General features: G+C 34.9%; 2 protein-coding genes and 1 non-coding gene across 6 annotated transcripts in view; 1 reads left to right on the plus strand and 2 right to left on the minus strand.

The window, feature by feature from the left end:
* Positions 1 to 1,149: 1,149 nt before the first annotated feature.
* Positions 1,150 to 21,875, minus strand: TMEM167A (transmembrane protein 167A). 3 transcript variants are annotated; one of them, XM_036409238.2, is made up of 5 exons: positions 21,724 to 21,875; positions 12,448 to 12,557; positions 8,609 to 8,643; positions 4,060 to 5,287; positions 1,150 to 3,653 (listed from the first exon to the last, which is right to left on the minus strand). In XM_036409238.2, exons 1-4 carry the CDS (start codon positions 21,724 to 21,726, stop codon positions 5,217 to 5,219), a joined length of 219 nt encoding a protein of 72 aa, XP_036265131.1. In that variant the 5' UTR covers positions 21,727 to 21,875; the 3' UTR covers positions 1,150 to 3,653; positions 4,060 to 5,216. The 3 variants fall into 3 exon arrangements, with proteins under 3 accessions (XP_036265131.1, XP_045427649.1, XP_045427650.1); XM_045571693.1 differs by lacking the exon at positions 21,724 to 21,875 and adding an exon at positions 21,144 to 21,239; XM_045571694.1 differs by lacking the exons at positions 1,150 to 3,653; positions 4,060 to 5,287; positions 21,724 to 21,875 and adding exons at positions 5,930 to 7,360; positions 21,144 to 21,256.
* Positions 10,743 to 10,876, minus strand: LOC118704040. The gene has a single exon (XR_004983269.1). It is a non-coding gene; the product is annotated as a small nucleolar RNA U109 (small nucleolar RNA).
* Positions 21,876 to 21,913: 38 nt separating the features above from the next.
* Positions 21,914 to 25,659, plus strand: part of XRCC4 (X-ray repair cross complementing 4) — a 159,568-nt gene continuing 155,822 nt past the window's right edge. For both annotated transcript variants that reach the window (XM_036409234.2, XM_036409237.2), the window contains exon 1: positions 21,914 to 22,017. The gene's annotated coding sequence lies outside the window, so the exon portion shown is untranslated. The remainder of the gene's footprint in view (positions 22,018 to 25,659) is intronic.

A 25,659-nucleotide genomic window follows, 5' to 3' on the forward strand; every position in this document is an offset into this window, starting at 1 on the left:
GCAGATCCAGGTGGAAAGGTCCTAGAGGTCACAATGTCCTAGTAATGTGTAACTGGTTCCCAAAGCAAGCTCAAACAGTATTAATACCTGGGTATTTTTTAGTTCTCATACTTTACAAAGTGTGCTTGGTGACTACCCTATTTCCAATACGTATGATCCCCCACTCCCACTCCAGACAAATTTGTATGGTTAAGGATATTAATGCAAATCTTCTGAATTGAAAGCAGACTTGCAGATTTTGCTTTTCTACTATGTTAAATTCAATGGTCTTAAGCAACCATTTTGAATTCTTTTGAGCAGTTAGAAATCAGAAATTCAGTGACTTTCTCTAGTTTCACATCAACTGGTAATAAAATGGGGCAGTGAGGGATTTACAATACACATCAAAGGAAACTAAGACAGTTTTTCCATTTACATCTGCAATACTTTTTGAATTCAACATTCAGCTACAAATACAGGGGTGTGCAAAAGTATGTTTGCATTTGAATGGGGAAAGTTTATTCTTGTATTATTAACTATTATATTATTTCCCATACAAACAACTATAAACCTACTTTTGCCCACCTCTGCATAGTTACTGCAATTCATCTGGTTACATAAATTCTTTTTAGTAACAAGTCTAACAAAGGTATGCCTGTTAAATCCGTGCTGGGAAGACAACAGTAGAAAGACCATGCTACCCAAAAGAAAACAGTATGAAAATACAAGTCTTTTCATATTTTCCAATGGTATAAATTTGCTCAATTTATAATGGGACACTGTTTAGACATTTTGGACAGAACAAGAGAGCTACTTGCCAGAATGTTTGGGCAACTGAAGGCTTTCAGTTGAGATAAAAATAATTGTAATAACTGTCAACTTTCATTCAGAATCAGATTTCAACCATCTCTAGGGGGAATTAATGGCTTCCTACCTAAAGTAAGTAATTTAGATTATTGAAGGCTTACTCAAGTAAAAGACTGAACAGTCCTAAGTTGCAAAACAATAACCAAAAACATAAACTCCCCCAAATTGATCTTGACAATTAAAATATGAAAATAAAAATAGAAACATTTCTCTATTACCATCTTACTCAACAGATGTCAATTTCAATTTTTTTTAACCTTTAAAGAAACTTTCACTCATCTGACAATAAAAATTAGGAGGCTCTTGAGAGTTCATTTTCATTTTTATTATACACCATAGGCATGAGGACCAACCAGAGTAAGATGATTAACTGTACTCTTAAAATCACAGGAAATATAATATTTCCAACTCTCCCCCTTTTTTCTGACATTGGAGTGGCATTTCGGATAATTTGGGATTAATTTAGGGCAAAGTAAGACACCATGGAGGGCAGTACATACATGACATAATTGTGAAGCTCTTTCTGGAAACCAGTGTAACTTGCTAATTGTTATAGAGAACAGGCTGCACAGTATCCACAAAGCTATTAAGAGTTCTCACTAAACATCAATAGGTTCTGCGACTTTCAATAAAAAGATGTATAGCGAAAGCAATTTCACCATAGGCTAATGGATATAAACAAGAGTTAAGTTCCTAAGGCATCTCATTAATATTGTAACAAAATGACATTAGTTATGTCCTTGACGTGCTCAGCTACTTGTCTTCCGAACATCTATTGTTCTGAATATCAAGAAAGTAAAAAGCAGTCATCCCATTCTTGTTTTTAGCTTCCCATGATCCAGTAATTTCTCACAGGCTTTGAAGAGCGTAAATCCTTGCTTATTGTATATTGTTTTGTACACCCAAGAAATGTCTGCTCTTGTGCTGATGTGTGCTCTAACAATCATGGCTGCTTTGGCACTGATGGAGTATGGGTGACTAAGGTTCTTACAAATACTTGACCTGATTACCTTTGCTTTATATACTTAGTAGGTGAGTCTCTGGATAGTATGCTATTGTATTCCTGGGCCAAAAGATTTGTTCAACCTTGTTTGTACATTCACCAAGGAAGGATTTTATTTTGTTGTTGTTTTTTGTTAGGCAGGAGGGAACACATATTGAACTTCAATTTTGAGGTAGGTAATAGAAAGTGAGAAAAATATGGACCCTCTAGGATCTAACCTCTGCTCACCTTTCTAGGCTTGTCTAACTGATCCACAGGTAGCATAAGCTAGGTACTTATGGTCAATATATCACTGGTGCCATTGCATACTGCTCTTAAATTCAGCTTAGGCATTGGATCTTTGGAAGTTCACATCCCTGACTGAGTTGTTACCCTTACTTTCTTGTAGAAACCTGGCATTCTCTCAATAATAAATGCTCTTTCACCCACTGCTACTTTATGACTACTGGAGGGAAGAAATTATATTCTTGTCTATCTTCAGTGATATTATATGCTTCTTGAGAGAGTACTGAAATATAAATATTCTATTTACAACTCCTAGTTCTTTTCACAAAACTAAGCAGAGATCTATTCGTTTGTGATTTTGTAAACTTGGAGAAATTAGTTCATTCAAACTTTTTTTGTCCTAAGATAAAACTAGACTGGTCTGCATATCACTAAGATGAAAGAGCCTACTATGCATTACATATTACTATTATCCCTAGCACAAAAGGGCTATTTTGAATCTGAATATGTAAGAGCACTCAGGATCCTGTCTAGACCAGCAGCACAGGCACTGAGGAGACACTGGACTTGATTCTAAACTTTAAGCCACAGAGGGAATCCAACACACTATGTAGCCTTTGGATTGACTATCTCTTAACACTGCTTAGAAAGAAGACAGGCCCCTACCATTGGCAGAGCTGAAGCCAAGCAGGAATTATCAGTACAAAACAAATTCCAGGAGAGATGGAATTAAAGGATTCTGGAGCCAGGAAGGCGAGGGAGAGTATCTGAACCTAGTAATCTGTGACCTGCAGTGCCCATTATGCCATGCAGTCTCTCAGTAAGACTGTGACAACAGCAGTCCATCTGATGTGGAACCTGATTCTTACTCCTCTTCTGCATCCTACCATCCCACCACCGCCACAAAGGGAGTATCTGAATATTCCCTAGGCTTAAAACTACCCACACTGCCCTTTGGGTTACAGAACTGGATTCAGTGGTAAGTCTTCAAAAACAACAAAGAAAATGCTAATTGCTTTTATTCATAGAATCCTGTGTCTTTCCCCCAACTCCTAAGGAGCTTGTGTCTCAAAAGGTCAGAATGGCTGGATTCAGAAATAAGCTGCTTCCCACTCTGTTCAGAATCTATAGAGTGCAAATTTTTATATATTACCACAAATTTTCCAAAGAAAATTGCTTCCTCTATCTTCCACCTACACCCTCCAAAATGCCAAATTAAAGAAATGTCTTAAAATTTATTATCTAGAATATTTGTCCTTTTTTTGGTATTAGATTCATGTAACACATGAAAAGTTAGTTGACATAGCTTCTAGAAAGTCTAATTGGCAGCAGAATTGGACAACAGATGGTTACTAAGAAAGCAGACCCAGAAAGGTGACTTACTCTGCATGTATATGCTGACAAGAAAGTACTATTTTGGGGATATCCTGAAAATCCTTGACCTAATGCAAAGCCCAACAGAAAATTCAGAGTAGGAACAATTATCATAGCCTGATTCTCTATCTAAAGCAAAATATAACACTTTAAACTACCTTTAGATAATAGTCCAAAATATAAAATAAAACAAATATATTGACAGCTTACAAAGCAGCTTTTATCCTTTGAAAAAAGAAAAAGCTGGCAACATATACCGTATTTTTCGGACCATAAGACGCACTTTTTTCCCCCCAGAAGTGGGGGGAAAAAGTCCCTGCGTCTTATGGTCCAAATATAGCCTACACATATACTTTTAAAAAAAGTTTTTTTACTTGCCTGGCTCTGTGTGGTCTCTGTGTGCTTGCCCGGCTCTAAAATGGTTCTAAATGCTGCTGTTTACTTTACAGGGTTGATTACGTGTTTATGACTGTGATGTTGGGTTTTAATGCACATAAAATATTTTAGGACACTATTTGTTTCAGAATCTTTTTTTCTTCATTTCCCTTCTCTAAAAACTGGTGCGTCTTATGGTCCGGAGCGTCTTATGGTCCGAAAAATACGGTAATCACCTTTTCTTAGATGTTTCCTAAAATTCTTTCCAAGTAGTTTAATTTTTAAGAAGAGGTGGCTTTCAGATCTATGTCTTGTTTCTGCAGAAAGAGCTACTAGCAGACTCATTTAAAAATAATTATAGGGATTAGCTGAGAACAATAACTAATTAATACTATATATAATGGGCAATTTCTAGGTAAGATGGTCCACGGAGCAAGTAGATTTGAAAACTATTAATCATCATCTACTAAGTTATATAAGAGATTCCAGTTCAAGTTGACAGACAAACATAAACCAGATTCAAAGTGCTGTATTAAAAAACAACAAAAATACAGTTTGCATTTTAGGGTAATTAAAATAAGTGGAGACCTGACTCTACACAACACAGGATTATCATTTTGTAATTGTTCTATGTTATTCTTTTTATTCTAAGAATGAAGTTTTACTTAGATAATGACAGCTGGTCAAATTTATACTTAAGACATTTATCCATACTTAACCAGAGAGGCTGTAGAAGCGACTACATCAATCAGCTGTTCTACATCCTTTCACGTTAAATATGATCACTTTCTCAATATTACTCAAGTCACATCTCATTTATCTTTCTCCTTAGAACTGCATAGGCTTATTTTAAATAGTTTAAAAAACTGCTATAAACTACAGAGTTCATTAAGAGAGGAGGTACTCTGGTTAATGCTCAAAATGGTGTGGCCAGAGGTAAAGCAAGTATTATTAAGTATGAATGCAACCCTTAGCAACACAAATTGAACCCCTTTTTTCCCAATAAAAAAGCTAGTTCAATATACGGTCTCATTCTATGAAGATATATCACTTCCAAGTCACAGTGAAAGAAACTTGAATAATTTACCAAATTTTTCTACTATGTGCCTTGGAGATACTAAAAACTGGTATTGGACACAACAAAATGACAATTGCAGAATGTAATATTGTAGTGACAGTACTGAGATTGATTGCTATAAACTCTTTGAGTATTAAATGATTACATCTTAATTATATAGAACATTGGTCCAATAACAAAATAGAAAACAGCAGCTGGGAATTTATCTCATTCAATGTTGAAACAAACTTATACATTCTTTGCATCATTTTCTGCATGTAAGTCCCATTTTTATATTGAAATTTGATGACAATTACATTCAGGTATTTTTCCAAGCTACTGCATGAATAGGATGCTGAAGGCCATCACTATACAGCATACTGCAACATAAGGACTCTTCCGTTCACCTGTTGGAAATAAGGGAGAAATTCAAACTGATTGAGTAGCTAGCAGATATGATTCGGTTATTACTTACTATTGGAGAAGAGTAGGTAAGAATCACAATCAAGTTCTTGTTATGTAGTCCATATATTTTGAGGGTGGGGTGGGGAAAACAAGAACTAGATGTAATATAAAAGCAAGTATAGACCAGCTGGTATGACTCAGTGATTGAGCATCAACCTATGAACCAGGAGGTCACCAGTTCAATTCCTAGTCAGGTCACTTGCCTGAGGTTGCAGGTCGATCCCTGGTGGGGGTCATGCAGGAAGCAGCCAACTGATGTTTCTCTATCTTGCTCTCCCCCCACCACCACCTCTTTAAAATCAATAAAAACATTAGAAAATAGTACAATATAGAATGCACTAAACTTTATCAATTTATTTCTAAGAGCACCTCCTTTTCACTTGTTTAGAAATTCCTCAATTGCACCATTTCTGTGCCACTGAGTAAACCCAGATATTAAAAAAATACAACACAGAATGTAGGATAGAGATCCAAGAGAAATTATTCATTCTCAATTAAGGCCAAATAAATATTGCTTAATTTTTTCTGCAGAAAGGGAAACTTCCATTAAAAAAAAAATTCAACATACTAATTTTAGCTATATATTTTCCTCATTGGTAGCAATTAGTGACACTTTTAAAAGGAAAAAGAAGCATTTTTGGAGGAAAATGAACAGAGGGTGAACAATAAAAATACATGTTAAGAATGGGCATAAAATAAGATGCTTAATAAAAAACCTATTTGAAATAACAATTTCTGAGATGAATTTCATCTCAAAACTTTTATATATTTTTTATAGTTATGATTACTCTGGGTCAAAACTTTAGAACTTAAAACAACCACTTCAGTATGAGTTGATTTTTACATGTGTTTAAGGACTGTTTATACTAGAGTGAATTTCCTTTGCATGAAATAGATCTGGAGTTGGCTTGTGAAATGGTGGTGCGAACAGAGATTTGTGATAGTGAGTTAACTCAAATTCATCTTATTCTTTCCTGTTTCTTTAGCAATTGCAAGGCTGTACAATTTCACAAAGCACCAGGCATTTATGTGCTGCCTAGAGGACACATAAGAAAGAGTGATGTGCAACTTCCAGAACTGATCCAGGGTTTGTACTGGGACCCTCTAGTAGATATGGTTTATTCATCGCTCACTTGTGTTTTTCTATGTTTAAAACCACACTTTTCTAGCAACTAGGATCCTTATTTCATTTAGCAAGGTCAGTTAACTACCTCAGAAAAACATCAAATTTGACCACACTTATCTAAGATCCTCAATTGAGCTCACATAGTCTTATTGTTAGTGAGTGTACATCTTTGTGTCTGTTCAATGACAATATTCATAAAAAAGATATTACACACACACATACAAATAAAATAAACATTTGGAGTTTTTCTAGAAGTGTTTTTCTATCCATAAACATTTAATGGACTTCTTCTAGCTAAAGGAAAATATAGGAAGTGAGAGAACAGTGTTTTCACTATACTACTACCTAGGAAAAAAAAATCTTTTAAACCTAAAAATCTCCTTGGTTATAATTTTTAAGCAACACTGATTTCTTTGGTGGTAATAAACCAAACAAACACCTTGTTATTAAACAAGATTAAAAACCACAAAACTCATTCCAACATAAATTTCAGGTAGATTCCATAAATAAGTCTGTTACCCTTCTTGCGGCTAGAAATTCTCATTGTCCATAAGTCTTATTAAACACCCAAAAGAGAAACTGATATTGTCCTAAATTTTCCATCTGCTGGAAATTAATTTTTGAGGAAGTTCTCTTCCTCATTCTCCAACTTAGAATGCTATAATTTACATATGGGTTTCATTTTCCTGTTTTTAATTTTCTTAAAAGAGATTGCCATGTGGTAGAGTTAAACATCTTTGGTTGAACTTGGGTAAGAATGTTACTTCTTGTCTGGTCTTGGTTCTGTATACATGAATGTGAAACAGTTGCTGTAATGTGATGTGTAACATAAGATAATTTGGCTGGGTCTTTTCCCATTAAAATTGCATCCTTTCCTTGTGGACATATTCTGTGTCAAGATAAGAGGAGCATGTGTTTGAGAAAGCAGCATATCAGCATCAACATTTTTTAAATTTCTTTGCCAAAATAGAAAGCTAATGCATTTATAGAATTGGCAAGAAGTAGTACTTTAACTGAACTCTTTAACCTATGAGAGTCACGTAATCGAGAGGAAAATAAAAATAAATGAGCAAGCAAAAAAGAAAAGGCAGTTTATAATTAGATATAAAAATAGATGAGACTACAGGAAAGCATCAAGCTACAAACTGAATATAAATGTTTAGCTATATTTTCAAGTAATAATTGTGAGTAAAGGAGTTACCTGGGTTGACTAATGAATGAAGCTGTACTTTTATATTTTATTTACATAAAATGAATTTCAAATACCTTAATATTTTATTTCTGAACTAGAAACTTAATGATAATACTGAATTAAAAGCTCAGCCTCCTAACTCCATACTTTATTTATTTTTGCCAATGAATATTTAGAATTACTTTAATACAGTGACTTTCTCTCTTTTTCCTCAAACTGTCTTGCTCCTCCATTATGCTCTCTCTTTGAAGTTTACTTGAAATACTCTTACCACTCTGTTCTTTGGCAATACTATTTCTTCTTCTGGGTGATTTGGCTCTGAAGCAAAAAAAGTTTGGTTTATATATATTTACATTTACCATCAGCTATCAGCATTAGCCATTGATGATGCTATTGTGTCTCTTTATCTCTCTTTTTTGATTATTTTGAAGTGCTTAAGATTTCTTCTACTATTTCAGGGTTTGCAGCTGTTGAGCATGACTGAATGCCAGATAAGTCTGTACCACAAAGCTCTGAAAATCTAGGTTGGGTATTCTCGACTTCAGCACTATTGACATTTTGGGCTAGTTCTGTTGACAGGAGCTGTCCTAAGCATCATACACATTATACAGAACAACATGTTCTCTACTATAGGCATTTGTGCATAAAAGTATAAATAATTGTCTAAACTCTTCTCAAAACCAGGAATACACAGCATTTACACCTGAATTTTAAGAGACTTTTCTCATATTCACAAGGTACCCACCAAGTCTAGCTTTAAAAAACGTAAGGGGGGGAAAAAAACATAAGGAAAAGAATTCAGAGAACTCTACAAACTTTTACAAAATGGCAGAAAATTAGGAAGCCTGCACTGTAAAACTGAAATTTGATTTGTGTGAATAGGATATAAGTAAACCGGCCAACAATTTACTGCTGAAGAAAGGAAGATTATACAGAGACACTTACCAATTCTGGCACACTTCCAAAATATACCCAACAGTCTGCATAGAAGAAAAAAGAAAAAAGTAGTTACTGATTACAGGGAAAGAGAAATCATTTTCTCAGTATTATAGGGAGAATTCATTATACTAGTATTTTAACTTCTGATGCTTTGCTTCCAAACTGAAATTTGTTTGATATTAAGTCACTATGTAGGAAAGTAAAATATAATAACTTCCATTATTAATGTATATAAACTAACTGGAATGCATGTGGTGTCATAGGTTAAACCTATAGTACATTAATGCAAAAGTGGCAAAAATTTGCAGAAGGGCTTACTATTTGGTCTTTTAAAATGCAGTTCTGAATTTAAATAATTTACAATCATGAACTCCAGAGATAGCATCTATAAAACTATAACATTCAACAAAGAAGAATACAAAAATATGAGCCTATTTTTTCAATGTAAGTAGAAAATCCCACATTAGGAACACAGTGTATGAGTTAATTAAATATGACATTTAAAACACTTTCTGGAAATAAAGAGAATGAAAATGAAGATGTCCATTTCAATTCTACAAATGAATATATTATGATTAAATACATATTATATGTATGTATTTATCACTTATTTGACATATTGTCAAATTTGACCAATGCAAGAAAAAAATACAAAGATATTCAATGAATAGAGATATCAGAAAAAATAAAAACACTGCTGATAACTATTTTGTTGGTCTGATAGAATAATTAATGGTGCTGTGCATAGTTACAAGTTAAGATAAATTAAAATTACTTACTGTAGTAAGTTAGAATCAGTGTAACAAAATCATGATATTTAAGTTCCAGGGGAATTTATATTACACTCTTTTTGCCCGAAGAGATGTCTGGCTAATGAATCATTCATTATATTAGAATGATTAAGACTGAAAGAAAATACTGGTTCAATTAAGTTCTTAATAGGTTCTTCCTCCTCTGAAGTATAATAGCTTCCTGACCTCAAAGCAAAGTCTCTTACTTCAGCTTAAATGAAATGGGTAAAAATAGAAGTTATTTTGAAGGACGGACATTCTGACAGGTGAAACAATTTTACTATAAGAATAAAAGGACAAAAACTATATAGACTCTTGAATGAAAGTAGTGACAGATAATAAAAGGGCCAGATTGTGCCTAAATTTAATCCTACTTAACTGCTTGCTTAATTGTGATTAAGTTGAGCCATTTATCTCTTTAATAGCATTCAGCACTCAATAGAGTTGTTAAAAGGATTAAGTTTTTACACAGCAAGCCTTTAGAACAGTGGCCATGTGTTGTGTTCAGTGATACAGAGGCTGCTAAAGGCACATGTGACAATAACTCCAGGTATCACTCAAAACCAGGTTGTATTTCATAAAAAATGGAAGACAATTGGTTAGTGATGTGTAATGCCATAGTTCCTTGATTCTAAAAACCTATTGATTATAATATACACTATTGATTTAAAGTTACTCTGCTTGTGGGGCTCAGGCAGCATACCTGGAGCTCCTCCATGGGAAGCTCAAAGTCCCACAGAACATAGTCTGAAACCATCTGATCACAGTCAAGGTCTTTTCAGACATAATATTCTATTAAGTATCATCAGAAATTTGTACAGCACAGTTGACATATTAAAGCTATTCATATTTCCTTCTTAGACATATTTCTGTGTTATTCAAAATGCTATTCATTAAAACACAGGAATTTTAATAGATGGTAAAAACCTAAACAATTATGCTGCTTAGTATCTATGGCTATGAGCCCATAAGTATGTCTTCTGATAAAGCTATCAGGTCTATGAAAATAGGAAACAAGACAAAATAGCAAGCTTTCCTGCTGTTTTTTGTTATCTGAAGCAGCAAAAAATTAAGTTGTTATTTCCAGCAGTGAAGTCATCAAGAACTAGCTTTATGCAATCAACCTAGATTCTCAACTTAAGCATGGAATACTCACTGTAAAGATATATATTGTAACTAAAAAAGACTAGTGTATAATTTTTTTCTGCAGAAAATATTTCTTATAAACAAATCAAAATAAAATGGGACTTAATATTTATAAAATAGAAATAATTATTTTTAAGAAGCTTTCAAAGGATTGACTATCAAACTTTAAAATATAAAAATAGTTATGTTATTTCTTAGGTCTTTTATGTAGGAGAAATATACTACTACTCAACCTCTCCTGTAAGGTTGGTAGCCCTGAGAACTCCTTTCATGTAGCATGTTATGGAGGTATTCCTGCTCCCAAAGGAATGAGGAGCAGACATATTTCCACATGCAATCTACTTTCTTCATAATAGCATCAACATTCTATTCTACTACTACGTGATTATTCTTTAATGAAACGAACACTTTAGTGAAACGAATACTTCTAATCTTATTAGGTAGAAGTTAGCATTATATTAGAAATCCAAATAGATCAATGAGAATGTTTACTGGTTTCTACCATATGCTTTAACTATAGTTAATAGTTGGAGTTACAGAGGAAGGAAAAAAGGAAATAAAATTGGTTGGGTAATAAGACTTCACACGCAAGTAAAAAACAAATAAAATTAAGCAATTTCAACAAATGGACAAAGTATTAAATTGAGTGCCGAAGATGAAGTGCAATAGTTTAGGGGGAAAAAAAAATGACAAAAAGACAAAGAAGTAGGGCATGGTCATAAAAACTGATGGACAAAGAGCATCTGTTTTCAACTTTAGTAAATTAAATAAAATCCCTCAGGCCAACAGAGCCAGATTATCAGTTCATTAGAACAGGACTAATGATTTTCAATATTCAAAACTGGTTCGAGCTCTATTTTTTTCTTTACAAATGTTCAAACAACCCTAGTAAATAAAAAAGGTTAAAAAAACAAACAAATAATTTAGAGAATGGGATGTATGGATTGATGTTATGACTCCAAAGATAGAATAGATTGAAGAAGAGAGAGCAGAAATTATTACTCTCATGGTTGAATATCTACCACCTGGCCTTTGTAGAAGTTTTTATTAGTGGAAGAGAAGTGTTTGACCTTGCAAGATTCTAATTTGGCCTTTGTATTATCTTCCTGTTAAAAACAAAAAAAGGTGCTGGAGATAATTATTCCTATGTGAAATCTTCTATTATTTCATCCTTTTATTTCTTAAAATCATTAAGTGAGGTACAGGCTCTTATCATGAAAGGATTAAGACAATTCATAGAAAATTAACAATTATATAAGGCAAAGAAAATAGTTTTTACCACATGTTCTCTTTTTTAAATATACTCCCCTTTTGGTTAAATTCAATATGTATTTCTGTATTACAAATATGACACTTTATAAAACTTAATTTTGTGTGTTATGATATTAAGCTCAATTTTTTTTTTTAGGGGGGTAGGGATAATGAATCTAATAATGAACAGTGATGTGACATGCCCAAGAACGTTTAAGTAAATAAATTTCTTCAAAGATGTTTATTTTATGATATAGACAGGGATTTCATATGATTAGAGCAGTCTTAGACTGGAGAATGTCTATAATATATTATTTTTTTATAGAAAGTATGCTTACAAACTTTAATACTTTGAAAATGTGATAACCAATTTTACTAATTATTCTATATTCTTAATCCCAGAAAAAATCTGTTGCATCTTTTTAAATATATTTTTCAATCTAATAAATTTCATGTCACTTCTGATATTTATCTTTTTATTTAATAAGATTCTGTGAATATAGTTTGATTTTTAAAACAGAGGAAGAAAATAAGGTAAAAAGTTATTATAAAACTAAGCTATATATAGAAAATAAATTGTTTAATGGTGTTTAGAATAATTTACATTCAATATCTATAAGAATTAATTTGGGTGATTAGACATCATTAGTAACATACCCAGTTTTATTTCTGTCCAGGAGGCTGGGTGCCAAGGATCGGATATAAGCACAGGTACATATAAGCAGCAAGATTACAGTCAACAGACTCTGAAAATTGAAAATGGCAGACTAAAAAGAGAAAAAGAAAAATTAATATCAAAAGAAAACATAGGCAAAATATGCCTGACAAGTCCATATAAAGAATATTTTTTCTTCAAAAAGCCAAACAGAAAAACATATCTAAGAACACTTAAAACCAAAATAATAAGGTATTCCGAGAGTGTACTTTCTTCTTTTGTCTTTGAGCTAAGGAATGGAGAAGATGTAACAAAAATTCTAAATTCAACAACTTTAAAAACACTACAAAAAAAGTCACAAATCCAAAATAGCTCATCAAAGCTGAATCAATATGTAATTAATACAGATGTTCTGGAGGCCCAGACTACATGTGGGACAAAGAGTCTCCAAGTTCTTCTGAATCACTAGCCTCTAAGTCTCTGTTTCATATAAACTGAGTGGAAAATGGGGAGATAGACTAAATGTTGGCTAAAGTTTCTATCAATTCTGAAATTCTTTTAGGATAGGATGCTTTAAATTTAAGCAATTGCGCACCGTTATTTGCTTTTGGTGAAAGAAAAACACTTGATCATTCACTACTGAATGTTTAAAAGTTACTCAATAAAAAACTTAAAAATCTTAAGTTTCCAGTCATAGTAAAGGAAAGGTAGACTTACTCTATTCAAAATTCAGCTCAAGCATTATCTTTTCCAGGAAATCTTGAACCCATCTGTTTCCCCTCTCCTATTTCATATAGAATTCTCCTCCCTGTTCCCATAGCAAACTGACATACATTTATTATAATACTGGATGAGCCGTGAAGAGTGGACATTGTCTTATCAGACTCAATCTTTAGCACCTAACACATATTAGGAACCAAATAAGGGATGGCTGAATAAATAAAAAGTGCACAAATGCTACTGTATAATAATAAGCCCAAAAGAATCTAGTGAAAAACAATTACAGACCGTAAAGGAATTACATATAAGGTAGCTGGCTACATAAATTAAAATATTTAAATCAATAGGCTTCACGATTATATCATCAACCAGGTAAAAGATATAAAAAAAAATTTCATGTACAATAGCAAAATATCTAGGAATAAGCTTAATATGAAATGTGCAAGATTGGCATCCAAGAACAAAACTGACAAAACCACAAAACATAATGAAGAACACAGAAGTAGAACGAAGTGCTAAGCCTGGTTCTTATACTAGAAGGCAACATTGTGAATCCAATTGGATTTTAATTTTGCATCATTGAAGACAAGTGATATACATTTTATAACTTAAACAGAGTTAATGGATAAACTCAGGATCAATTCTAAATAGAAAACAAACAGTAAGTATCTCACAATGCTTACCTTCCAAGGGTCATATTTTGAACATATATATCAGTATGTTGATAAATATACTACTTGGTAATAACCTCATGAAATATATTTCCTTCTGGCCAAAATAACTAAACATATATTTAGTATCTACTCTGGGGTATAAGGCTAGATATGGGATGAAAAAGTACATAGCATGATTCCTTTCCTCCAGGACCCTACAACAATTGATATTCACTGGGTGCTTATTTAGATTATCTTATTTATCCCCATATATATGTTATTAATACCCTTATTTTATACATTTTAACTGAGGTATGCAGCAGTTATAATAGTTAGGACATATGTTTTCAAAACTAAGTAGCAATTCGCTGTAGCATATGTGACTACTGAGCCATGCTGACAAAAAAAGTGCTGTTTTCATAAAGGAAAGTCAGGAAAAGCCTTAAGGAGAAAGCAGGAACTGAATCAAGCCTTGAAAGAGCATAATCAGATGGGCAAAGAACAGAGAGCAGGCTTCAGAAGAGACCAAAGCATGTAAAGCATTCCATAGAATCAGAAATTTGCATGTTCAGGGAAAAATGTGCAGATTTATTGTAGTAAGCAAAGGATTTATGTAGTAAAGTGGCTGGAAAATAAATTTGCAAAGGAGCTTTATCATCTTCCTTAATGGAGCACCTAAATTCATGATTTTGCAATGTATATTTTTCCCTTTCCTCAATGTCTTGTTAAAGAAACAAGCTTAAGTGATATGCTGTCTGGGATTGGTTTCTAAGTAATCCAGTGTGTGTGTGTGTGGTGGAAGGTGTTGGGTTGATGAAAAGCTGAATATATGAGGCTTCACTGGGCTCTTCTTTCTACCTTTGTATGTTTGAATTTTTCATAATAAAAGATTTTGAGGCACTCAGAAACATGGCTATTATTAAAGAAGTGGGGTGTGTCATATACATTTGTATGTTAAACCATTTACAAATGAAAATCAGTTACAAGTATGCAATATATAATATATGCAACTTTGTTCCTGGGTTTATAAAACCTCAAATGTAAACAAACAATCTTAGTGGTAAAATCTCTGAGATGTACTCAGACTGGTTTAAAGAGTGTTTCAACTTCTAGACATCAATGTACCATTGCTTAGCCTCCCTAAGCAGTCCTCTTAATGCTTAGCATCTGTTGGCCACTGATATAAAATTTTATTCTCAGGGTTAAAGGAAACAGATGTTCCTGTTCTGTAGAAAATTAATTGGGATTTCAAAAAGGTAAGTGTTAGTAAAGAAAAGGGAAGAAGCAAAGAAAAAATAAAGCATACCTGATCACAAAATAAAGGGAAAGATGATAAGGTGGTAAAGGAAAATTCATTTACTGTGTTTAATTTTTTTCAGATCTTTTAAATCATGAAATCTTTTTCAAGGTGTTCTGCATTTTCCACATTTCCATCTAGTTTTGCCTGCCTGAAACTGGCCTCAACTCAAGAGGTACCTCCTCTGGGAAATCTCTCCTGTTCCCACTCTCCACATCAAGCAGGCAGGATCTTTGACATGTGTTACACACATAGATGCCTATGACAGTGCCCATCATACTGTACTGTAATTGTATCCTTTATTTTATTGGGGTTCTTATCAACCCCACTGACTATTAAGAAAAATAGTGCATAGTAGTCACTGAAAAATGCTGAATGAACAGGAACTTGTAAACAATTACAAATAATATCATTTTAACAAATGCAAGAGCATACTTAGGTTCCAAATTAACAATGAACGTTATTACAAAAAAGTGTAGATCAGACTGCTGAATATTGTTTACTTAAGAGAAACCTCCACATATTCCTTTGCATTTATATTTACTTGTCACTGATACTTGGAAAATCCAGAAGGAAGCAGCAAATATCCTTATGCTTATGTTAACGGCAAAGGCTGTAGGGTAAAAAATAAAGGCCTGAGGTAATTTCCTTTCAACATTTAAATCTTTTTATATCACAAACTGGAATTCAGAGAAAGTTCTATCAGGCAGCCAGTCTTAAGGTGCTTGCATATGGAACAATGTGTCTTCTGCTGATTCACCTAAGAGGTCTGGATAATTAAGTGAGTGGGCAAGCTGGCTGGCAGAAAATTCTAGAACCTCAAAGAATTCTCCCATCTCAGGTTTACCTAGTTTTCCATGAGGACACCTTGTGATAATGGCAGGGGGTTATACAATGGCATGCTATCCAGCTTAATAAATAATAGCTACATAAATTAAACACTAAATAATGCACATTGGAACTAAGGAGTTATAAACTTGTTCCTTCTGGAGGCTCTAGGGAAGAGTCTATTTTCTTGCCTTTTCTAGCTTCTAGAGGCTGCATGTATTCCTTGGCTAGTGACCCCGACTTCTACAGTCACTCCAGCCTCTTTCTTACAAGTATCCTTGTGATTAAATCATCCTTTCCCTATCCCCATACATAATTCAAGATAATCATCGCATTCCAAAATTCTTAATCAAATATGCAAAGCACCTTTTGCCAAATAAGATAACATATTTGCAAGGTTTTCTTTTGTGTGTGTGTGGGGGGGCATTCTGTTGACCACACCTACAAATACTTCCTTTTTATGAGGTATCCAATAACATTTCCTAGATTCAGGGTTGCTTGGGCATCTGGATCACAAACAACCTCAAATACAGTCAAAATGGTAACCCTTGACTTTGACCATTACTCTCATAGTTGTGCTTCTAAAGATATGGTAATGGGAGATCTCCAACTATTTTTCTCCAAAGGCCCCTTTATTATCCCTCCACACCCCAGACCTATCACACTATGCATAGCTAATCAGAGCTTCTAAAATACTTCAAATAATTAATGTTATTGTACTAAATTAACTTATCTAGACCAGAAGGAAATCAACTTGATGAGTCAGTTACTTTGTATAATCTCTTTAAAGTAAATCACTTTTCAGTCCATTTGAAATAATGAAAATAACATAGATTTTCATTTGGCCACCACTACAGTGCATGAAATCATTTATCAATGAATAGTCAATGCAAAGCTTAATGTCCAAACACAAAATTGTTTGCAATGTTGATACATCTTTTTAAAATTCGCTATGCTGCCGAAATCGGTTTGGCTCAATGGAGAGTGTCGGCTTGGGGACTGAAAGGTCCTGGGTTCGATTCCGGTCAAGGGCATGTACCTTGGTTGCAGGCATATCCCCAGTAGGGGGTGTGCAAGAGGCAGCTGATCGATGACTCTCTCTCATTGATGTTTCTAGCTTTCTCTCTCTCTCCCTTCCTCTCTGTACAAAATCAATAAAATATATTTAAAAATAATAAATAAATAAATAAATAAATAAATAAAATTCGCTATGCTGAAATCAGTTTGAAGAGTTAGTAATACCTATTTCAGATTCTGTTTTTGTCATTTTATCTATGCAGATATAATTTCTAATTTTTGGAATCATTCTTGAATGTTAATGCTGACGGGTCATGAGACAACACATGTCTGCACTTACACACAAGTTGTCTACTGAAAGCGCAGCAAGATGTTAAAACTAGTCACTGAGTTTGAATATAAGGACAAGAATTCAAGAGAAAGTTTTGTTTTTAGATGTAAAAATAAAAATACTTCTAAGTAAAAGAAATCATTCAAAAATAGTTGGAACAGAGGAAAGAAGAGGAAAAGATCCTAAGAGTTTAAAGGTTCACATGAAGAAACAATGAGAAAAGTAGCAGAAATATGCATACTAATATGCTAAACAGTGATTTCCAAGAGAGTGCTCAATGACTGGTTGCTAATCATAAGACTTTAACTAAGCCTATAGTATTTCCATTAGTCCTGGATCACTTAGGCTACAAGTAGCTTATTTCTTTATTTTTAAGATTATTAAAATAAATTGTTTAATCAATTTGTTAATTAAGGGCCTTCTTTATGCTTAACACTGTCTGGGAGCTTTAAATGTTGACTGTTTCCTATGTAAAAAATACATTTTTATTAATCTATTTAATTCTGCTAGTTTAAAATTCACTTTAATCAAGAACTGAACACCAAAGATTTAAATAAATAAATAAATAAATAAACTCCAAATAGTAGCAATTTTACTTACTTTAATAACTACTGCTTTTACACAAAACTAAAGTCATTTATCCCTCTCTGGGGGTCGAAAGAAACCCACAGATGACATTCCTGACCTAATTGTGTTACAAAATTATACAGCACTGGAAAAGTGGGTCAGCACTTTATCTTTTACAAATCTAGGTCAGGTCAGCATTTCCAATTAGTTTGTACTTGTAAATTCATATGTACCACTATTATCTCTGAAAACAGAAAACATGGAAAGATAGGGATAAATGTAAGCCTGTATGTGAATGTGCAAACACATACACAGATACCCCATTTACCCCAAATAACTGACTACAGGTGACTGAGAGGATTTTTACTAATACATAGGAATATTGAACATTTTCTTTTAGCATTATTAGAACATTAAGGTCAAGCTTTGTTGCTTACTGTAAGGTAGCACTGATAACGTACCAAATATACAAGCTATCTTAATTTAATTTAAAACCCAGAAACCAGGATTGCTTCATGCTTCAATGCTAAGAATACACCAGCTTCTCTGAGTACCTGAGGCTAAGTAAACATTTGGATTATTTAATGAAATAATCCGCAAGTGCATAAATTTGTCCCAGGGTAAATCATAATTTCTAAGCATCAGTTTAATTCCCTTTGTAAAGTGAGGAAGCTGGACTAAATAGCCATTTTATCTCACCGAATCTGTTTCAAAAGTATAGACTTTCTCCACTTACACTTTCCACTTAAAATTAATAACTTTCATTGCTACGCATAAAGCTACAGTCCTGATTAGAAGCACCCCAACTTTGTTCTCCACTGGCAACACCTTCAAAATTATTTTATTTATCCTTTCCTTTAATCTAACTACAATTATCAAGAGTTGAGGCATTCAATCATGTACTACCTGGACCACTGCTTTTTTTAAAATCGTCTCCCAAATTTTAATCCTCTATTTAAATATACCCTCTTTATTATTACCAGTTGGTTTTCTAAAATTCACACCATTCTTTTCCCTGCTCAAAGTCTTTACCAGGTAAACAATGAAGCATCATCAAAATATAAAGTCCTTAGTATGGCAAAAACCTCTTCAAGATCTGACCCCAATCTTTCTAGTCTCATTTTTCATTTCAGTACTTAACTTCTATTGCTGCCAGTTTCCAAGCAACTATCCAACTGATGCCCTTTGGCTCCATAACTGCCACTTCCTTTATCTGTTATCTAAAGGATAGAGAACACTGTCCAGCTCCGGATAATGATTCCTTAGGTAATCCCTAAACACTCTTGAACAGATAGGTCAGAGCATTACCTCTCTGCAGCAATTCCCAGCCAGAATTGCTCCTTTTTGTGTTTCATCAGAACTTCTGTGCTAATATTCTCTCTGCTATATGATGAGGGAGAACATTTCACAACTCTTCTCTTATACTCAGTTTAAATATAAAATGTGGTTTGTGAGCATTAAATGAGAATATCTGTAAGTCACCTAATATATCAACAAATAAATAAAATGAAGATAAACTTCCTTAGGTTAACCAAGAAAAGGATGGGAAATGGTAATGATTTTGACCTCCTGGCTCAGTCTTTCCACTATAAGACTGTCTTTCTATATATTAGCAAATACCACATGGAATTTACCTATTTAATAGACTTTTCCATTGGACTGTGAAGTCCTTGAATACACTGAGCATGTGTCACATGACTTTGTTGTATTGAATTGAGAGTATTCCAAACTCTCATTCATTTGGTGTACTAACTTTAATTGACACTGTGATGTCAAGATTGAAAGGTCTAGTCTCTACTTCAAGAACTCTGCCAAAAGAGGGGAGAAATATAGGCAACACCTTTTTTGCTGTTTTTCTTGCGATAAGTGCTATGCTAGTGGGATATTGGAGATATATACGAGGACTCTGGATGCCCAAATGGATGGATACCTAAAGCAGACAAAAATAGAAGGACAGGGAAGGTCTTTTAGGAACAGATGAAACTTTAAGTGAATCTTGAAAGATATAAAAATTTAGGGAGAACAAAGTACTCTAAAGTTCTAAAAAAAATATTAATTCTTAAGTGGTCTACTTATCAGACTGTTAAATGCTCTGATAGTTGTAAATTATTACTGTTGATAACCATTTTATGGCCTTGAAAAGCATTTAAAAAAGAATTTATTAAAATATGGTAAGTTACATTTAAATCATTATCACTGGGTAACTTCATAAATATGCCAAGTTTAGGTGCAAACTCAATGCTGATACCCAAAGCTCATAGGAACAGAGCAGAAATGAAAAATTAATCACAGGGCAGTTGTTTCTATTATCCACCTATGTCTGATTGGAATATTACCGTATGAGTGACAAATAACTGAGACATTTCATCCTCTATTAGGTTGTTTCTATTAACAAATGAAGATTTCTGGCATCTGGACATTAAAATAAATTTGAGTTCCACTAGGGTGTGCAACCTCAAGCACATCAATCTCCCTGTCCCTGACTTCCATCATCTATTCAGAATTTGCTGTGGGCTTGAAATAAGACAATGCTTATAACCTGTTGGAAGATATACAAGAATTAAGAGTAGCAGTCTCTCTACTCTTTTTAAATTGAAGGAGCCAAATCTAAGTTAAATGACAGCTCACTAATGACACTTTCAGAATAAGTGTATCCACCTTATCATTTGGTAGGTGGAGAAAGAAGCTGGACAGTATCCTTGTCCAGGGAAGGAGTAAGTTGGGACAAACTGCCATCTCCTCTATAACTGAGTGGTAAGTGAGTGGTGAACTTCTTCAGGGAACAGACTATGACTTAATGTCTTAGCTATAATTAAAGTAGCAGCATAAAGCTGTAACAAGTAATAAGTTTTCCATTAAATGTCTAAAGGTTTTCTGCTTGGTAACTTCTGGGAATACAAGCTTTGCAACTACTGTAGAAGAGCATTTGGGTATTGTGGTTGCTTTTGATTTTGTAAAAGGCAGACATCCTCCCCTCCCCCCTCCCTAAATATGCTCATAACTGCAACAGTTGGCACATGGACTTCCTAAATTCATCATGAGGGCATGAAGTAGAGGTTTTTGGCATTTTATCATAACACAGGTAAAATGCCTCACTCAGGAGCTTGGGTGCTCGTTCTATTACTACTGATATTGAATGTGTCCTCTGTCCATGTTGGCTTAACCTCCTTTTTGCAGGCTGCAGATGTAAGCATTTCTTTTGCAAATTTTGTGACTTATTTCAAACTTTTCAAAGAGGCCCAAACTATCAGATGAAATCTGCAGTAACACAAAATAACATACCACCTTAATAACGCGATGGAAGGCGAGGAAGGCCTGAGGCCAGACAGCACTCCAAGTACAATAAGCTACCGGAAGAAAACCCATCTCTGCAGAAACCTCCTGTCATGAAAACCTTGAGTGTACAGTAGCATCCTCAAGGTTTAGGTTGAATCAAGTAGGAGAGACCTAAAGGCTACCAATTCAACAGATTAAAAATTAAGATGTCAAGTTGGACAACAATTAAAAATGAAAAAATCTGGATCAGGAGCATAGGGAAAGGAGAGCAAACTAATATCTCAAAGACCTCCAAGAACCAAGCCAGCATATTTCTTCGGAACAGAGATCAAGAAAGTGGCCTCTGAGGAAGGGAGGGCTCCAGACCCCGAGGTTATCCTTGGAGGGTCAGCCCCCGATCTCCCGGGCTGGGCGTGCAGGGGCCACATGGACTCCGGGCCCGTGCATCCTCCGAACCCCAGGAGAATCAGGTTGGTGACAAGGATCCCCGGCCCGCGCGCCCCGGGCCGCCTCCCAGCCCTCGAGCCCAGGTTCGGGGTGACAGCCCCTTCAGAAAGCTCAGCCGCGACCCCACAGCCTCCGATCTTACCATAGTGAGGCCGGCGGAGCCCCAGCCACATCACCCATCCGGGCCCAGGGCGGAAAGGGCGTGCTCGCCGCCTGCCGGTCTCCCTCCTCCCGGCGTTCTGATTGGGCCTCTCGGGGCCCCGCCTTCCGAGCCGCACGACGCGGACTGCAGGATAGGCTCCTCTCCACCGGAAGAAGGCGGGAGGTGGTGACGTCACGCGCTCCTGCGGAAGTAGATGACCCTCTCATTGGCTGCGGGCCGTCAGCCTGTGGGAGCGGGCCTTTTGGAGGAGACCGGAAGTCGAGTCACTGAGAGGTAGGTTTCAGAAGCCAGGGCTGGCCTCCTTAAGTAACAGGAATTGGAGTCTTGCCCTTTTTTTTTTTTTTTTTTTTTTTTTTAGCTTGTTTCCCTTCCCCACCCCCCCTGCCGCTCCTTTTCATTTTTTAAATTTTCATTGTTTTTAGATCCCTCTTTTTTTTCCGTCTAGAACTCCGCAGTCCGTGGGCATTTCCCCACCAGAATCCCCTTGAATGTGTAAGCTACGGGGCCCTCCGATTGTGGATTCCGGGGCGCCTGGGTCCGCTGGCCCGATCCGCGGGGCGTGCCCCAGCTGGGCCCCCTTGTCAGTTTCTCCCTTTGGATTACAAAGCGTCTTTGAAATGCTCTATAACGGTCTTGGATGAAGAGGAGCCTGGAATCGGGAGGGTTGTGTTGAGTAGGCTGTTGGATCATTTCTCTAACACTGGCCTCTTCCCTCTCCCAACCTCCAGCTTTTTGTAAACAGTCAGCAAGTTGCATCTGGGGCTCCAGTGTTGGGCCCTTTGGGATCACAGGCAACTGTCTGTGGTCAGGGTTGGAGAGCACCTGCCCTTTCCTGAGTTCACGAGCCGGTTATGTACTCTAGAGAAATGATCCAACGGCAAGACGAGTCATATGCCAACTTTTTCTTCTAATTAGTATTATTCAGCGTTCTCTAATTTTAATAATCACAGTAGCTGAGGCTATATTTCCCCCCATTTTTTTTATTCGCATACCCTACATAAACAGGCGCGTTGACGTATTCAGTTTGCATAGTTTTTGGAATTCTTTGAGTTTATTCCTCTACCCCTTTAAATGAATCAGAAAATTATGACAACTCGTTGGCCCCAGATGTATAGTTTATTTTCTTCCCCTCAGACAGCAGAGTTCTTTTCAGAATGCTATTTTTTACATTCTTTATTAACTCAGAAAATGGATAGAGAAAGAATGAGAAAGAAACTAATAAGGAGTTGATTTATTAGTTTTTGGCCAAACTACAATATATGAGATCTTTAGCTATATTTGGCCAAACTATGAGATCCTTCTATATTTAAGGCAGCATGGTGATTAAAACATTAGATTTCTGTTATGTGATTATATTGTTTGCTACCACATTCAGTTTTTAAAAAATGTAATTAACTTTCCAATCTACTGAATTATCAAGAGTTGGTCAAATGTACAATTTTATCAAGTTTTTATTGAGCTTTATTAATGGGAAAATGAGAGTGCAGCAGAGGAATAAAGATGGCCTGTTTCTTGGAGAAATCTAATGATCATGGGAAAGAGGAGAGTAAAAAATGTGTAAAAAGTGTACAGTAACCTCTTCTATAAGAAACCAAGCCATTTATACCTTACAAGTCTTGCCATTCAAGTTAAACAAACTTGGCTTAGTTATAGCAGTTATGTTGTGCATCTCATCAAGCTTGGCTTCTAAAGTAGTAAATGTGTTGAGATTTCATGACTTTTTGCTTTCATGTGAAGATTGTCTTGATCTACATGAACATTTAAGGGAAATACTTCTTTGTGAAGCTGAGCTTCAAGCCACCTGTGAAGAGCACTAGGAAGCTGAAGTTCAAGATCACACTGTATTTATGTATTGCAATTAATTTTAGGCCATGGGCACTTATGTACTTCAGCTTCAAAAGAATAAAGAATAGTATTAGCCAGTTAAACTTTTTCATTGAGGAACACAAATGGCAATACATGAAGCTAAACATATGTTTTTTTATAAATGTAACATAGCAAACAAAATTAATAATGTTTTTTTATAAATGTAACACAGCAAACAAAATTAATCTGACCTGTGGTGAGAGGTGGGAAGTTAGTAGTTGTGCTACATGGTCGTTAAGCACATAAATCTACTACTTTTGGTTTTTACTGCCAATGAACTATTTTAGGTACTATCTTACATTGCTGACTATTTCAAAAGTCTCTTTTCTGGCAGCTCTGCTATGAATTCTCATTTCTTACTAAATCATCTTAGATCCTTTACTTACTAAAAATAAAATTTTACTCTGTCATTCCTTTGTTCAAAAACTGTTGTCACTCTTGCATCTATCAATAGAAGAATATTTTCAATTTTGGTTTCATTGGTTTCCTTGAAATTTATGTAAAAATAGTGCATATTTATATTTTTATGTGGAGAGAATTCAGAGTCTTCTCCAGTGTTATGAGACTTAAATGAGTTCATAAAGTAAATCATCTCTTTAAGAATTTGGCATTAATAAGCACACAGTAAGCATTGCTTATTGTGTCTAGCTTTCTCTTTCACTAAATTAAAAATTCCTTAAAGGGAGGGATAATGATGTAGAGCTGATTGACTTGCATGTTAGACACTCAAAAGGTTTTTAAAATAAATTGGTATTGCTTTTATAACACCAGACCACTTTCTCCAGCTTTTCTCTTTTTACTTTGTATCTAGTATTGAAGCTTTCCTTTTATATGACTTCCCATTTTCTTTCATTCACTGATATTCACATATATTAAATGGTTTTATTTAACTTTGTAGCCACCATAGTTTGAGTTTGAGGTTCTTCATGTTCTAGTATTTGTCTTTGTCCTTTCCCTTCTCTTTTTTTTTATTCTCTTTTCCCACGGCTTGTAGATTTAGACCCATAAAAGTTTTGTTTGGCTTGCATGTTTTTTTTCTTTCTTTTTGTTACCTTAAGAAATGCTTCTCTTAACCTTTCTCTACTTCCAACCGTATTGATTTGCTCTTCTGAAAAATCCTTTTTTTTTCTATACTCTAAATCCCAAACTTTTTTCTATTCTTTCTTGTATGGGGGAAGAAAAAAATAATGTTCCCTTCTATACTTATAAAGTTCTGGCTGGACTAATAAGTAAATATAAGATACATTAATAAGAGAAAATAACCAGGTTTATTACATATTACAGAAGTGTCATAAGAAAATGTGACAAGAGGACAAATTTGGTAGTTAAGACTTTTATGCTATTTTGAGCCCAGGAGAAGGGTAAGGGATAGAGGGTTTGGGACTATATATGGGAGGGAAGCAAACTTAGAAATAGAAAAGCAGATATTTTGTAAATAAATGTTTCCTGAGTCATCTTTTAACTGCAGTGAGGACTTTGGTCAAAGGAGCCTTGGTAGGTTCCTCCTTATCATATACTAGTTCATATCTACATTAATATTGATAAAAGAAAAACATGCAGATTGACTGTACCTACATAAGACCACAAGCCACACCCACTAGCCAATCTAGAATGAGTATGCAAATCAACCCAACCAAGATGGCGGCTATTTTGCATATTCAGGCACAGAATGAAGACTGAAGACAGAGTAGAAGGAAGCCAAGCCTGCAGAAGGGAGTGGGATGGCAGAGAAGGGAGGGAAGCAGGCTGGGCAACGGAGATGGCCACAGGAAGCCCTATTCTTGCAGGAATCTTCCTACAATAGGCCTCTAGTTAAATTATAATTGTCTATGATAATAGCTCTCTTTCTGAAGCAGGACCTTTGTTTAAATTCCCTTGAGTTGTTGGGGGAAGGTAAAAGATTTTTCCTGATTATTTAACTAGCTTTAAATAATCAATATCCCAGAAAGCATATTTTGGGATTATTTCAAAATGACAATTGCTCCCACACACCTACAAAGTGCTCTTTTTAGCATTACCAGTGATCTCTAGGTGTGATCATTTTCATTT

Source organism: Pipistrellus kuhlii, unplaced genomic scaffold, assembly GCF_014108245.1.
Source record: "Pipistrellus kuhlii isolate mPipKuh1 unplaced genomic scaffold, mPipKuh1.p scaffold_m20_p_4, whole genome shotgun sequence".
Taxonomy (NCBI): Eukaryota; Metazoa; Chordata; class Mammalia; order Chiroptera; family Vespertilionidae; genus Pipistrellus; species Pipistrellus kuhlii.

Coding starts and splice junctions, on each gene's coding strand:
- TMEM167A (XM_045571693.1), bottom strand. CDS start 21,224: ATGGGTTTTCTTCCGGTAGCTTATTGTACTTGGAGTGCTGTCTGGCCT. Junction 8,644..12,447: donor CTGGACAGAAATAAAACTGG/GTATGTTACTAA, acceptor TCTTCTATGCAG/ACTGTTGGGTATATTTTGGA. Junction 5,288..8,608: donor TTGGAAGTGTGCCAGAATTG/GTAAGTGTCTCT, acceptor TATTTCCAACAG/GTGAACGGAAGAGTCCTTAT.